General features: G+C 44.6%; 1 protein-coding gene across 1 annotated transcript in view; it reads right to left on the bottom strand.

Annotated features, from left to right (window-relative positions):
• The window catches only part of zdhhc17 (zDHHC palmitoyltransferase 17), a gene marked incomplete at both ends in the record, with an annotated part of 92,689 nt that overhangs the window by 56,204 nt on the left and 21,491 nt on the right, over window positions 1-14,994 (bottom strand). Inside the window, 3 exons of the mRNA XM_083654633.1 lie at window positions 3,478-3,555; window positions 5,460-5,582; window positions 6,431-6,534. Coding sequence (XP_083510759.1) covers window positions 3,478-3,555; window positions 5,460-5,582; window positions 6,431-6,534 — 305 coding nt within the window. The remainder of the gene's footprint in view (window positions 1-3,477; window positions 3,556-5,459; window positions 5,583-6,430; window positions 6,535-14,994) is intronic.

Genomic DNA, 14,994 nt, shown 5'->3' with positions numbered 1-14,994 from the left:
TAGGGATGGGCATTTCTAGCAAAAACACTATTCGAAATTCGCTGGCCAAATTCGAATTTAATTCGAAATTCGAAAATAAAAATAAAAATGTAAAAAAAATTACCGTAAAAATGATTTTTTTTTTTTTTTTTTTTTTGTGAGTGAAATGTTGCATTGTCTCCCCTGATTCTAAGTCTACGGCTTTATTAATTAATATAAAAAGCTTCTGCTGTGGATTTTTAGCTCAAACAAGCATTGCACCACTGAAGTAAAGAACATGTTACATGACATTGACATTTTCGAAAATAAAAAACAGTTTTGACAATCATGAGTGGTTCATTAAATATTTAGTAGGCTCAGGTCTGAGTGCCAAAGGGGTGCCAAAGTCACCCCCTCTCCCTCTTCATGGGATTTCATCCGCCATTCATTTTTCCATAAACCTTGCTTAAAATGCTTATAAAAAGTGTTTTACTTGCTCAAACCAAGCGATTTGACTATACTTAGAATCAGGGGAGACAATGCAACATTTCACTCAAAAAATTTTTTTTTTTCGAATTTCGAATTTCGAATTTCAATAATAAAAGTCGACCTTGATAATAACAACGATTATTCGAAAATTCGAAATTCGATGCCCATCCCTACTTCAAAGAGAACTGGACCAGTGATGTCCTTCATGCACAAATGACTCAATGAATGTCTGCAGAACTGTTGGCAGTTTTCAGATACGTGACATCATGTGATCATGTGCAAAATAAATCAGCATTGTTTATCGGTGAAGTTCTCCTTTAAATTCGAGTATAGAGAGGCAAAGTGACCACCTACTTCCTGCTTCAGCACTGCACCAGAGATTTTCATCCGCATTTTATTTTCCCATAGACATTTCATAAAATGCTTATAAAAATAGTTTTACTTCGTCAAACCGAACGGTTCAGTTATATTTCGAATCAGGAGAGACCATAGAACATTTCACTCGGACCAAAACTTTAAAAAAAAACATCAGATTATTTTTTTCTTTAAACCCGCATTTTTTCTTTACGTTTTGGTCTGAGTGAAATGTTATGCGGTCTCGCCTGTTTCTGAATATACTGTATCTGTAGCGTTTGGTTTGAAAGGATATATTGTGCAGCCCTAGAGAGAGAGACATCAAGTGTGTAATAATATCAGGTTGAGTGGGAGACTGTGCTCAGAAGATGAGTTGCGATGACTTTCTAGCTAAATGGGCACTGCTAGTGTGTCAGCAGACTCAGCACTAACACTGGGGCCACCCCATGCTAAACATGTGTAGGCACTCCTGGCCCAATAAGGCCACACTGATCCATCAGAAAACAGACAGATTTCCTTTTGTTGGGCTGTTTTGGAACCTTAACATGATGGTGAGGCAGAAGAATAGGAAAGTAAGGCTTTGCTCATAACGGAGCTACTTAACAGAAAGAAGAACCAGGGGATGCAGTATATGTAATAACAAAAAATAAAAACAAATAAAGCTAAAATCATCTCTATATGGTATACCTGACTTTCGCAGTTTTATCTCTTTTTTCCCCTTTTTCTCAAAAGAAATGTAGGAACATCTCTACCTGGCTAATGGACGGTGACAAATCCATTCAGAAAAAGTTCAACTTTTTAACCAAAATGCAGATGTCATGTTAGCTGTGCTGAGTGTGTTACCTGGTGGCCCAGTGCAGAGGTGTGTGTGGTGAGTGTGTTACCTGGTGGCCCAGTGCAGAGCTGTGTGTGGTGAGTGTGTTACCTGGTGGCCCAGTGCAGAGGTGTGTGTGGTGAGTGTGTTACCTGGTGGCCCAGTGCAGAGGTGTATGTGGTGAGTGTGTTACCTGGTGGCCCAGTGCAGAGGTGTGTGTGCTGAGTGTGTTACCTGGTGGCCCAGTGCAGAGGTGTGTGTGCTGAGTGTGTTACCTGGTGGCCCAGTGCAGAGGTGTGTGCTGAGTGTGTTACCTGGTGGCCCAGTGCAGAGGTGTGTGTGGTGAGTGTGTTACCTGGTGGCCCAGTGCAGAGCTGTGTGTGGTGAGTGTGTTACCTGGTGGCCCAGTGCAGAGGTGTGTGTGCTGAGTGTGTTACCTGGTGGCCCAGTGCAGAGGTGTGTGCTGAGTGTGTTACCTGGTGGCCCAGTGCAGAGGTGTGTGTGCTGAGTGTGTTACCTGGTGGCCCAGTGCAGAGGTGTGTGTGCTGAGTGTGTTACCTGGTGGCCCAGTGCAGAGGTGTGTGCTGAGTGTGTTACCTGGTGGCCCAGTGCAGAGCTGTGTGTGGTGAGTGTGTTACCTGGTGGCCCAGTGCAGAGCTGTGTGTGGTGAGTGTGTTACCTGGTGGCCCAGTGCAGAGGTGTATGTGGTGAGTGTGTTACCTAGTGGCCCAGTGCAGAGGTGTGTGTGCTGAGTGTGTTACCTGGTGGCCCAGTGCAGAGCTGTGTGTGGTGAGTGTGTTACCTGGTGGCCCAGTGCAGAGGTGTATGTGGTGAGTGTGTTACCTGGTGGCCCAGTGCAGAGGTGTGTGTGCTGAGTGTGTTACCTGGTGGCCCAGTGCAGAGCTGTGTGTGGTGAGTGTGTTACCTGGTGGCTCAGTGCAGAGGTGTATGTGCTGAGTGTGTTACCTGGTGGCCCAGTGCAGAGGTGTGTGTGCTGAGTGTGTTACCTGGTGGCCCAGTGCAGAGCTGTGTGTGGTGAGTGTGTTACCTGGTGGCCCAGTGCAGAGCTGTGTGTGGTGAGTGTGTTACCTGGTGGCTCAGTGCAGAGGTGTATGTGCTGAGTGTGTTACCTGGTGGCCCAGTGCAGAGCTGTGTGTGGTGAGTGTGTTACCTGGTGGCCCAGTGCAGAGCTGTGTGTGGTGAGTGTGTTACCTAGTGGCCCAGTGCAGAGCTGTGTGTGCTGAGTGTGTTACCTAGTGGCCCAGTGCAGAGCTGTGTGTGGTGAGTGTGTTACCTGGTGGCCCAGTGCAGAGGTGTGTGTGCTGAGTGTGTTACCTAGTGGCCCAGTGCAGAGGTGTGTGTGCTGAGTGTGTTACCTGGTGGCCCAGTGCAGAGGTGTGTGTGCTGAGTGTGTTACCTAGTGGCCCAGTGCAGAGGTGTGTGTGCTGAGTGTGTTACCTGGTGGCCCAGTGCAGAGGTGTGTGTGCTGAGTGTGTTACCTAGTGGCCCAGTGCAGAGGTGTGTGCTGAGTGTGTTACCTGGTGGCCCAGTGCAGAGGTGTGTGTGGTGAGTGTGTTACCTGGTGGCCCAGTGCAGAGGTGTGTGTGCTGAGTGTGTTACCTGGTGGCTCAGTGCAGAGGTGTATGTGCTGAGTGTGTTACCTAGTGGCCCAGTGCAGAGGTGTGTGCTGAGTGTGTTACCTGGTGGCCCAGTGCAGAGGTGTGTGTGGTGAGTGTGTTACCTGGTGGCCCAGTGCAGAGGTGTGTGTGCTGAGTGTGTTACCTGGTGGCCCAGTGCAGAGGTGTGTGTGCTGAGTGTGTTACCTAGTGGCCCAGTGCAGAGGTGTGTGCTGAGTGTGTTACCTGGTGGCCCAGTGCAGAGGTGTGGAGTTGAGGTCACCTCCCAGCTGGTCCACTATGGCCCCCTTTGATATGTAGTACCTGCAAGGAGAATGAACACTAACTAGAAGTGCACTCGGAGAGCGCAGACCTCCGTCAAGCCCAATACTCCAGTCTGCTATGAGTTTGATTTAAGCGAGAACAAAAAAGAACGTTATTTTTGTTATTGTTATTTTTTGTTCTCACTTAAAGGAACACTCTGCCCATTTTCAACCAGCTTTGTATCATTAGAACATCAGTAGTATATCAGAAAACTGTAAACGGTTTTAAAGTCTGTCATTTAATTTGACAGTTATTGAGTGTTAAAGTGTGGACCAGTGACATCACTGGTCCACACTAACTCAATTAATTCTCAATAACTGTCAAACTATTCATCATTCATCTAGTTTGACAGTTATTGGGAGTTGATTTGAGTTAATGAGTTATTAATTTGAGTTAGTGTGGACCAGTGATGTCACTGGTCCACACTTTAACACTCAATAACTGTCAAATTAACTCATTCAGTGCCAGCAACTTTTGGAGAACGGATGCTCCCAGTGCCAGAGTTTTCAGAGCGTTTTCAGTGATTTCTCGAGGCCCACAGAATATTGTGTGATATTACTATGTAAACACCGAACACGCACAAGAACGAGCTGGCTCTATTGTATCATCAGCAAAAAAAAGTTTATTGATACCATTTTCCGTTCTTTAGTTATGAGCCGGAGAAGATAGGTTGTTTTCAGCGTTTTCAGGCTTTTCAAATTATTAGCTGAGATAATCCGCCTTTTGTGAAATGCAGCATTTCAAGCACATTCACTGAGTCTGAAGATAATATTTTCTGATGTAGTGACGTAGTTGTTGTGTGATGCCCTGCGTGCACCACCCGGCACCACCCCCCTCCCCCCTCCCCCCGTAAACTCCTCCCCACACTGCACACAGCCTCACGCAACCATTATATTTTCGGAGGCTGCGTTTGTGTGCTGCTGTCGGCTCTCAGCGCCACAGCAGGGAAGAGCCAACCCGGATTGCTGAATGGTTTGGCGTCAGGGGCTGCTTTCCTGTCTGCTAATCGGTTGGAGAAACTATACAGACAGACAGACAGACAGACAGGGACAGAGGGGCTCAGTTGTGAGCGCGGATTGACTCCTGTTCGGAGCCAATGTCAGCTCCCGCGACAGAGCAAATGGCTCTGGGAGCATGCATCGGGTTGTCTTTGATCCACGGCTTTTAGGCTGTTTCTCGGACCTGTCTCTAATCTGGACTGCACCGAGCAAGCACTGTCGCCACCTAATGAGTCCGTAAAATAGGTTATACACCTCCAATAGCTACTATAGTTGTACAGGAGCTGCGGAAGGCTTTGATCGACGTCCCACCGTCAAAAAACGCATTGGACGTCGAAGGACGTCCGTGGCATTCTACGTCACTATTTAATTGGACGTCGAAGGACGTCCATGGCATTCAATGAGTTAAATGACAGACTTCAAAACAGTTTACAGTTTTCTGATATACTACTGATGTTCTAATTATACAAAGCTGCTTGAAAATGGGCAGAGTGTTCCTTTAAACTTAAATGTTTTATGGTCACTCCAAATTCTCTGGATCACGTGTTGGCCTGGGTCGGGCCTTAAAACTCGTTATATTTGGATTTATCGAAATGCCTACGGAGAAAATGGACGTGGAACTTACTTCCGGGGCAAATTATGTCACGAAAAGTCACGTGCCTGTTGAGCTCTATAAAAGTGCCATAGTAACCCTTAACGGTGGATAGAGCTCAAACGGCTCTGTCGAGACCATGGCGCATTGATATGAACGGTGAACAGACCGTTTGCCTGGAACTACTTAGCTAGGTGCACATTATCACAAAATAATGGACACCCTGCAGCCAATCAGAATGGAGTATTCACACAGACCATGGTATAATAGAGAGTGAATCACTTCAGTTGAAAGCATGAGTGGCTGGGACTCACTTGACCAGGTCGATCCTGTTGTTGATGGCGGCCCAGTGGAGGAGCGTAACGTTTTCTTTGTCTGGCTGCCGGACATCGTAACCCGCCTCCACCAGCTCCCTGCAGCGCTCCAAGATACCGTACCTGAGCGAGGGAGAGACGGCGTAAAGGAAGGTCACACGTATTTTCACTGCCTCATTTCTATTTAAAAAAGTATTTTATTTTGTTGGAATGTCTTATTTTCTTAATCTTTTTTTATTTTATTTTATTTATTTTTATTTTATTTATTTTATTTATTTATTCTTCTTATCGCTCTAACTTAATTATTATCCCAGTTATTTTATTGCAGTATTTTTTGTATTTTCCCCCTTTTATCACCCTATGATTCTATCTGTTTTTTTCTATGATCTTACTATTTCTTATTGTGTTAATAATTTCTTCTGTAAAGCATTTGAGCTGCATTTTGTTATGAAAGGTGCTATATAAATAAAGTGTATTGTTATCATTATTATTATTACTCTCTCTCACTCATGCCATGCGTACAAAGACAAAACAGACAAGAGTGGATGTGCAAACACAGACATGGACACAAGTTGAAACACGTAAAACCCAGACACAGAATACAGACACGGCTTAAGAACAACAACAGATGATCAGACACACAAAACAAAGACACGCCCTCACTCTTGACACGCTTGACAACTTAACCGCCATGACATTGACACTGCAATTAAGTTGATATTACTGTAGGTTGATATTCCTCCTGACCTCAAATCTAAATCTAACAAGACAGACAAGGCTTGCTTTGTCTTATCAAAAACCTATTTTACAGACAGTTTATCTATTTAGCTAGTGCTGCTGAATCACAACAATGAGACGATCACAAAAGTGATGCCAGGGGTGGTGTTAGTTCTGAATTAAAAATAAGGCACGCACGCACACACACAAATATGCGTACACACACACACATACAGTAAATATTATCCACTCACTGTGTGGCTTTGACGATGTCCCAGGTGCTGTAGTCGTCCACATGGCTTTTCCGGCTGACGTTCTCACTGTAGCCATGGTTATAATGACTCTGGGGTTTGATTTCCTGAAGAGAGAGAGACAGAGAGAGAAAGAAAAGTGAGTTAGAGACTGTGGTAAGCTTTTTTTTTACCTTCTGTTCTATGTTATTTAAAAATAAAATACATTAAAAAATACTGTGAAACCATACACAATACACTTCTTTGATCCCCGTAAGGAGTTTTGTTTCTGGCTTGCCCCTGTCCACTGATACCACTTTCAGACAGACACGGTTCTGTCTGAAGTACTGGAGTACTGGAGTCGCAGAACCTTGGTGCTTTCTGGCGAACCAGCCCGTGTTCACACCAGTTTAAGCGGAACCAAAGTGGGAGGACATTATTCGGGAGTCCTCCTTCAGTTTTTTAAGTTTATTAATTATTTGGTCTGGCGTTCGAGTGAACCCAGCCTTGGCCATCTCTTCCGCAAGTTCAGCATACGACTTGCTCTTTCTTGTACTGCTTTCTAGCTTTTCTTGAGATTCGGTAGATGCCCAAATCGCCACTAACATTTGGTTTCCTCAGAAGACCACTGCAAATAATTTTTCTCCATGTTGTCACTGCCTTCTTCTCCTTCCTGCTCATTTTCACAGCCTAGAATAAGACACGCCCACTGATGATGTCACGGTTCCCAAGGAAAAAACAACTATCTTTTGGTTCCGCTGAGAACCAACTTTTCAGGTTCCGAACCAATTATTTTTTCGGTCTGAACGCACCGGCCGGTTCAAATTTGGGTTCGGGAACCGGCACGAAGCCCTGCCGGTGTGAAAGCCCTATGAGAGGTCAGAGGTCAGGGTCGCCCTACAGAGCAGCATGCCGGAGCTGGTAGTAGGTAAGTGTCCTGCTCAAGGGCACTTCAGCATGCAGGATAAACAGCAGTGATCAAAGAGAGGGAGCAGGCTCTGTGCAGTGCTGCTGCCCTGCTCTGTCACAGAGATGTGTCGACTGCACAGCCCCTCACAATCAATTAGCTGCCACGGCAACCGCAATTAAGCTCCGGTCTCCCAGAAACAACAAGGGCTGTATCTGATAAACACACAGGCACTACAGCACCCACAATGCTTTGCATCCGTACTGCTCAAATGATCTCTCACCAGTTACAGTAGACTGAATTCTGAACAGAGATAAAACACAACATTACATTACATTACGTCATTTGGCAGACGCTTTTATCCAAAGCGACTTACAATAACACATTTTTGTCAGCAATAGAGCAATCAACTATGCAACACAGTCTATGACAACTACAACATCTGAAGGAACAGTGTCCATTTAATTTTTTTATTTTTGCTAAATGTAGGCACTTGTAGGCTGGCACTAGGACCCCGGCGACGTCAGTAGCAGTGGTCTGGTCAGAACGAGTGTAGTCGAGGAAGAGGAAATGTTTTGGCAGAGAGAAGAGGCTGAAATTTAACCAAGTGGCTTTGTTGCCTCAACCTAACTAACCAAACCATGTGGTTTCCTTACTAACAGCAGAGGACTGTACGTCGGTATAGCGGGCCAATATTCAAATTAAAATTCAATATTGAAAGTATTCGATGATTTTGATTATTACCGAAAATATCCAGATTCCAAAAAAAAAAAATTTTGCATAGCCCTATAATACACTAGGGCTGTTGAAACAAATGTCGGTATTACAATTAGGGATGCACGATATATCGGCAATCATATCGGTATCGGCCGATGTTAGTAATTTTTTTACATATCGGTCATATCGGTATCGGTCAGATGTTGCAATGTTAATATCGGTTATCCTTATCAGCCAAATTCTTCACATTGATATGAAATAATGCAGTAAATCTATGATTTATGGGCTTTTTCAAAGGCTTTGCAAATAAAGAAATGCATAACTTTTTCAAATTCAGTGTTAACATGTGTTTTTCAGTATGTACAAAATGTGATGATCATAAAAATGTGGTTTTATACAGATCATATCGACATCATCGGTAAATATCGGTTATCGGCCATAACAGCAATGTTAATATCGGTTATCGGCATCGGCCAAAATTTTCATATCGGTGCATCCCTAATTACAATATTATTCAATTTGCATAAATATTAATAAACCTCCATTATCCTTTTAACGTTTTTTTTTCCTTCTTCTTCTTCTTACGGCGCATCTCGTCCATCTCACCTTGAACAACCAGCATGTGAAAACACATGTTGAACTATGTATTAAAGTTTCCTGAGTCTGAATGATCTGACTGAATCACAATGGTGATGGTGATCTTGTGAGCGGGCAGTGCATTAACAATGCTTCTCTCCGCTCCCCTCTCTCCCGGACTAGGCCACACAGCCGCGGGTTCTACTGGCGACTGGCCTGGCCCGGGCATGACTTCACTGCCCGGCTGCTCTCCTCCGCTACAGCCTACTCTGGTCCTGAGCGCTGCGCAGCATTGTAATAACGAAATATGCAATATGATATCTGGTTCTTTTTAATAGCCCTACGTCCATGGGATCTAGAGTTCTCAGTTTCAGCCTGAGCCCAACAGGACCCGACCCGGCCCGACGACGGGCTCGGGCCGGACTTGGGCTGCCAATTTATGCTAATGAGTCTGGCTCAGGCTGAGCAAAAAAGAAAAGAAAATAAATCTATGTTACAGTAGTGACAGTAGGCCAGATTGATACCATCTCTTTATAGAGAGCCAAAGTGAAACGTCACTTCCTGCTTTCTCCCTGTACCAGCGCTGCGAAAAATATGAATGACGGTGAATAAGGTGACTTTTTTGATCCCGTTGGAGTTGTGCCACGGGGTGCCAACGCTAATTTTGTCAATTTAAAACATAACTTTGCATGTCAAGAAAGTCGCATTTTGTCACCAAACTGGTGCACTAGAAGTTATAAATCAGAAAGACTACCGTAAATTCCGGACTATAAGACGCACCGGTGTATAAGCCGCGGGACCAAAATTGACTATTTTTTTCTTCTATAAGCCGCACCGGTCTATAAGCCGCGGGTGTTTTGATGTTTAATTACCATATGAAAGGGTTCGTGCACAGAGAGGAATGTCGGGAAAGCGATGGCTGTTTGGGGAAGCTCCCATTTATTAACATTTCAACAAAACAAAACAAAAGTCAGGTCACTAATCCCCAGACAAAATCACACAACAATAGGCTATATGTGCAGCAAACCTGTAATCAGAGAAGTCAAGTCACTAATGCTCGTCTTCCTCTTCTTCCTGCGTACTGAAACCACCAAAGTCCTCATCTTCAGTGTCGGAAACGAACAGGTTCAGGGTGGCTTCGTCAACCACTCTCCTCTCTCCTTCATTGTCACTCAAAACCAACGAACTCCTCTTCATCTATAGCTGTGTTTCCATTACAGTTTTTCGCAAAAGAATTGCGATATTTCTACAACTTCGACAATGTACAATTGCGACTTGTAGGCGTTTCCATTGAAGTTGCGTTTGAGTGATTCCCCGTTGCAGCAGCTGCCACAGTGATTACGCACGGGGATCTGCCCCATATCCCGTCCCCTGCATGCTCAAATCCAACCAATGGTCAATGGAAATCCCAACATGAAGTTACAATGCATATAAACGAGCCTGATTATCAATTCAAAAGAAAATGAGTCGCAAAATGTTGCTGGCTGCGTGAATGCAGTCAGCGCGACAGGCAGAGGAAAAAAGGTAGCCTAATAGCCTACAACTGGTCCGATTTAGAGATGGAGGGGGGAAAAGGCTGATTTGGTTCTATAATTGCACCTGAAACGTGTGCAATGTATTAGCCTACTCACAGTCACTGTATTCACTTCAGACAGCACCACCGCACCAGTGTGTGCTTTTCATCCTCTCATCTCGCCGCTGTGCCAAATGCGCGCACACAGGCAGCCTGCTGTCACCATGGACCGATTTCTGCCATTAAACATTATCTAATTTGCCCGGCTACGCTTTTGCACAACACTCGTCTTTCTGCTAGGTAGCGTTGCTTCAAAGTTTTCCACTTGCTGCGGAGGTTTTGACACGGCTATCGAACCTTACTTACCAAACTTATTTTCCGCTCCTTTTCCAAGGGATAATATGGGTCACATGACGTGCAAATGCGAAAAATGTGTTTCCATTACACTTTTGCGATAAACTGCTATATCGACACGTCTGAAAAACCACCTCATGATCATCTACTGCTCGTTCTCATGCTGTCGAGAACGAGCAAAGCTTTTTTTTGGTGAAAGAATCCTCCAGGGCGCTTCTTGTTAACAGTCCGAGTGAGTGGCAGGTCGAACGTCAAAGGCACTTCATCCATATTTATGATCTGCTCCGGTTCGATGGAATATTCCTTGATCTTCCTTTGTGTGAATTCGCCGAAGTTTGTGATTTTCTCCTGGTAGTCGGGGGAGGGAGTTGATGGGCTTGTGGCCGTTTGCTTACCGTAATTACCATATGTAAGTGGTCACGCACAGAGGGGATTGTCGGGAAAGAGATGGCTGTTTGAGGAAGCTCCCATTTACCGTATTACCGTAACATTTCAACAAAACAACATAACACAACACCACCGTTGTTTATTTTTACAGTGCACACAGTGTCCGCGGTGTGGTGAAAAGAGGGCAAGAGAGGAAATTAAAACAGAAGTGGATTTATAGTTAGAAAGAGTGCTAAAAAAGAGAGATTTTTTTTTCTTTTTTTTTTTTTTTCTGAAAAAATCCATAGATAAGACGCACCGTTATATAAGCCGCAGGGGCCAAAAAACGGGAAAAAAGCCGCGGCTTATAGTCCGGAATTTACGGTACATACACTGTCGCCTAAGTGACGTCACTTTATCTACCGGCAAAGCTGAAGACCGGCGACATGCCACGAGCTTCCACGAGCTATGTAGTTTTTATACGAAACTAACCCCTACATTTCAGTTTGACGACAAACTGCGACTTTCTTATGTTTTAAATTGACAAAATGAACGTTGGCACCCCGTGGCCCAATTCAAATGGGATCAAAAAAGTCACCTTATTCTCCGTCCACCGCCATTCAGATTTTTCGCAGCGCTGGTACAGGGAGAAAGCAGGAAGTGACGTTTCACTCTGGCTCTCTATTCACTCTCACTCTCTTCCATGCTGACACACACACACACACACACACACACACACACACACACACACACACACAGCTTAGAGTTCTCCGTTCGTTTCAGCCTGAGCCCGACGGAACCCGACTCAGCCCGGCTTCGGCCTAAGAATTTATGCGCATTGGTCGGGCTTGGGCTTCAACTTACTAGGGTCGGGTCAGGTCAGAATTTTCAGGCCCGTTGAGAACTCTAATGGGATCACATAGCAGCACCAAAGTCACATCCTTTCTGCATTCAGCATAAACCAAGGGACTCAATCCGCCATTCATGATTTTCCTAAAATGCTTATGAAAATAGTTTTACTTGGTCAAACCAAGGGATTAAACTATGTTTAGAATCAGGAGAGACATAACATTTCACTCAGACTGTTGTGTTTACTTCTCTAACAGTTTAATAAAAAATATATAATAATAATTATAATTTAGAAAATTGAATATTAAAATAATAAAGCCACTGAAAATCGAATTGTATTATAGAGGAAGATTGACAGCCCTATAATACACTGCTAAAAATCACAGCGGAAAGAGAAACCAACAAACCAACAAACACTCCGTCATCAAGTCCTCTGGATGTCATCCCTTCATCATTATTTTTCAAAATTCTACCAATTATTGGTCCTGTTTTACAAACTTATGTAAACTCATCACTGTCGTCAGATTACGCCCCATCCTACGGCAAGCACGCGTCCATACAGCCAATCTTAAAAAAACCAAACCTTGACCCCTCTGTGCCTAAAAACTATAGACCCATTTCAAAACTCCCTTTTTTATCTAAGATTTTAGAAAAAGTAGTCGCCCAGCAACTCACTGAGGTGCTGGTGATGCACAACATCTACGACAAATTTCAATCTGGATTTCGGCCGGGGCACTCCACTGAGACCGCCCTGCTGAGGGTAACAAATGAGCTGCTTATGTCCACCGATGCTGGAGAGTACCAGATTTTAGATCTCCTAGATCTCTGGACCACCTTATCCTGATCGATAGGCTTCGTGACTGGGTGGGCATTTCAGGCACTGCCTTAGACTGGTTTAGGTCTTTTTTATCAGGTCGCAGCTTTAGTGTACAGATCAATAATTTTGTTTCCTCTTCCGGTCCCCTGTTCTGTGGGGTCCCACAGGGATCGATCCTGGGGCCTCTCCTATTTGGAACGTATATGCTTCCACTGGGGAGACTAATCCACAGTTTTGATATCTCATATCATTTATATGCCGATGATATCCAGCTCCGCTTCTCTTTCAAACCAAACGAGTTAGATCAGATTTCCAGACTTCTAGACTGTATTAGAGCGATCAATGCATGGATGGCTGAAAATTTCCTGCAGCTAAATAAGGACAAGACCGAGGTGCTCATTATCACTCCGGATAGTGTCACATCCACGATAAAAAATAGGATTGGCACTCTCTCCTCTGCCGTCCGCCCTAGCCTACGTAACTTAGGGCTCTTTTTTGACCACTCTCTTTCACTCGACATCCATATAAAACAGCTCTCTAAAAAATGCTTTTTCCACCTACGGAATATTGGTAAACTTAGATCCACACTCTCTTTTCCTGAGATGGAAATGTTGATTCACGCCTTTATATCGTCACGATTAGATTACTGCAATGCTCTTTTCCCACTGCTCAGTAAATCCGCTCTACGCCGCGTGCAGGCCATTCAAAATGCTGCCGCGCGCTTGCTCACCAGGTCAAACAGGAGTTGTCACATCACCCCGGTACTCAAGTCACTTCACTGGTTACCTGTTGCCTATAGATTCTAGTTCAAAATCATCACCCTCACCTACAAAGCACTACACTCTCAGGCACCTGTTTACATCTCGGACCTACTTCACCCCCTTACTTCTGCTCGTTCCCTCAGATCCAATGATCTAAACCTGCTTCAGGTTCCTCGGACACGCCTCAAGACCCGTGGCGACCGAGCCTTTGAGGCCATGGCCCCTAAACTGTGGAACAGCCTGCCTCCGCCCCTTAGATCAGCTGTTTCTGTGGAGTCCTTTAAACGTCTCCTAAAGACTCACCTTTTTAGAGAAGCTTTCAGTGATTGATGCAGGTCTTGCCCTGTATCCCTGTTTTGTTGATGTTTTATTGAATGATATATCTTTTAACAACATGGTCCGTTTGTAGTGTGTAGTTTTTCTCTACCCATTGTTTACTGTCCTGAACACTATGTTCAGTGACCTCTATTTTTATTCTCGATTTTAACTCATTGAGTGCCAAGGACGTCGATCGACGTCAAAGTAAATAGTGACGTAGAGTGCCAAGGACGTCGATCGACGTCAAATGCGTTTTTTGACGGTGGGACGTGGATCAAAGCCTTCTGCATCTCCTGTACAAATATTGTAGCTATTGAAGGTGTATAACCTATTTTACAGACCCATTAGGTGGCGACAGTGCTCTCCAGATTAGAGGAAGGTCCGGAAAACAGCAGGAAAAAGCCCCGTGATGAAAGAGAAACCGCTCATGCTGCAGCCAGAGCCATATAGATTGCTCTGGCTGCAATCTGACGTTGGCTGCGAACAGCAGTCAATCCGCGCCCACAACTCAGCCCCTCTGCCTCTGTCTGTCTGTCTGCATAGTTTCTCCACACGATTAGCCGCCAGAAAGGCAGCACCCGACGGCGAAGGGCCAAACCTTTCCCTGCAGTCCGGTTTGGCATTTCCGTGTCGCGCTGGGAACCGCCGCACAAAAACGGAGCGCTCCGAAAATAGACTGGGTGCGTGAGGCTGTGTGTTAGTGTGGGGAGGAGTTTGCAGCTGAGAGGGGGGAGAGGGGGGTGGGGCACGCAGGGCACCACACAACTACACCACATCACTACATCAGAAAATATTAGCTTCAGACTCAGTGAATGTGCTTGAAATGCTGCATTTCACAAAAGGCGGAATAACTCAGTGTCTTTTAGCTCAAAACAGCCTATCTTCTCCGGCTCATAACTAAAGAACGGAAAATGGTATCAATAAACTTTTTTTTGCAGATGATAGAAGAGAGTCTCATCGTTCTTTGTGCGTGTTCGGTGTTTACATAGTAATATCACACAATATTCTGTGGGCCTCGAGAAATCACTGAAAAACGCTCTGAAACTCTGGCACGTTCTCCAAAAGTGGCTGGCACTCAATGAGTTAATATTGTATTCTCTGTATTTTCTTTTGCTTTGTAAAGCACTTTGTGATTTTGGTCTGTGAAAGGTGCTCTATAAATAAAGTTATTATTATTATTAACAACCAATTTAATTTGTGATGGCGAGCGGCGACTGGCGAGATAATGAGGATAAACACACAAGGGCTCATGAACGCAATGAGTCAAAACTAACAAGCAACAACTGAACTGACAGAACATAAGTGACAACAGATACAACATGGTGGAACACGGTGGAACAACAGATACAACATGGTGGAACACGGTGGAACAACAGATACAACATGGTGGAACAAGGTGGAACAAGATGT

The sequence above is a fragment of the Poromitra crassiceps genome (assembly GCF_964638095.1).
Source record: "Poromitra crassiceps genome assembly, chromosome: 2".
Classification (NCBI taxonomy): domain Eukaryota; kingdom Metazoa; phylum Chordata; class Actinopteri; order Beryciformes; family Melamphaidae; genus Poromitra; species Poromitra crassiceps.
This window is presented reverse-complemented; position numbering and strand designations above follow the sequence as displayed.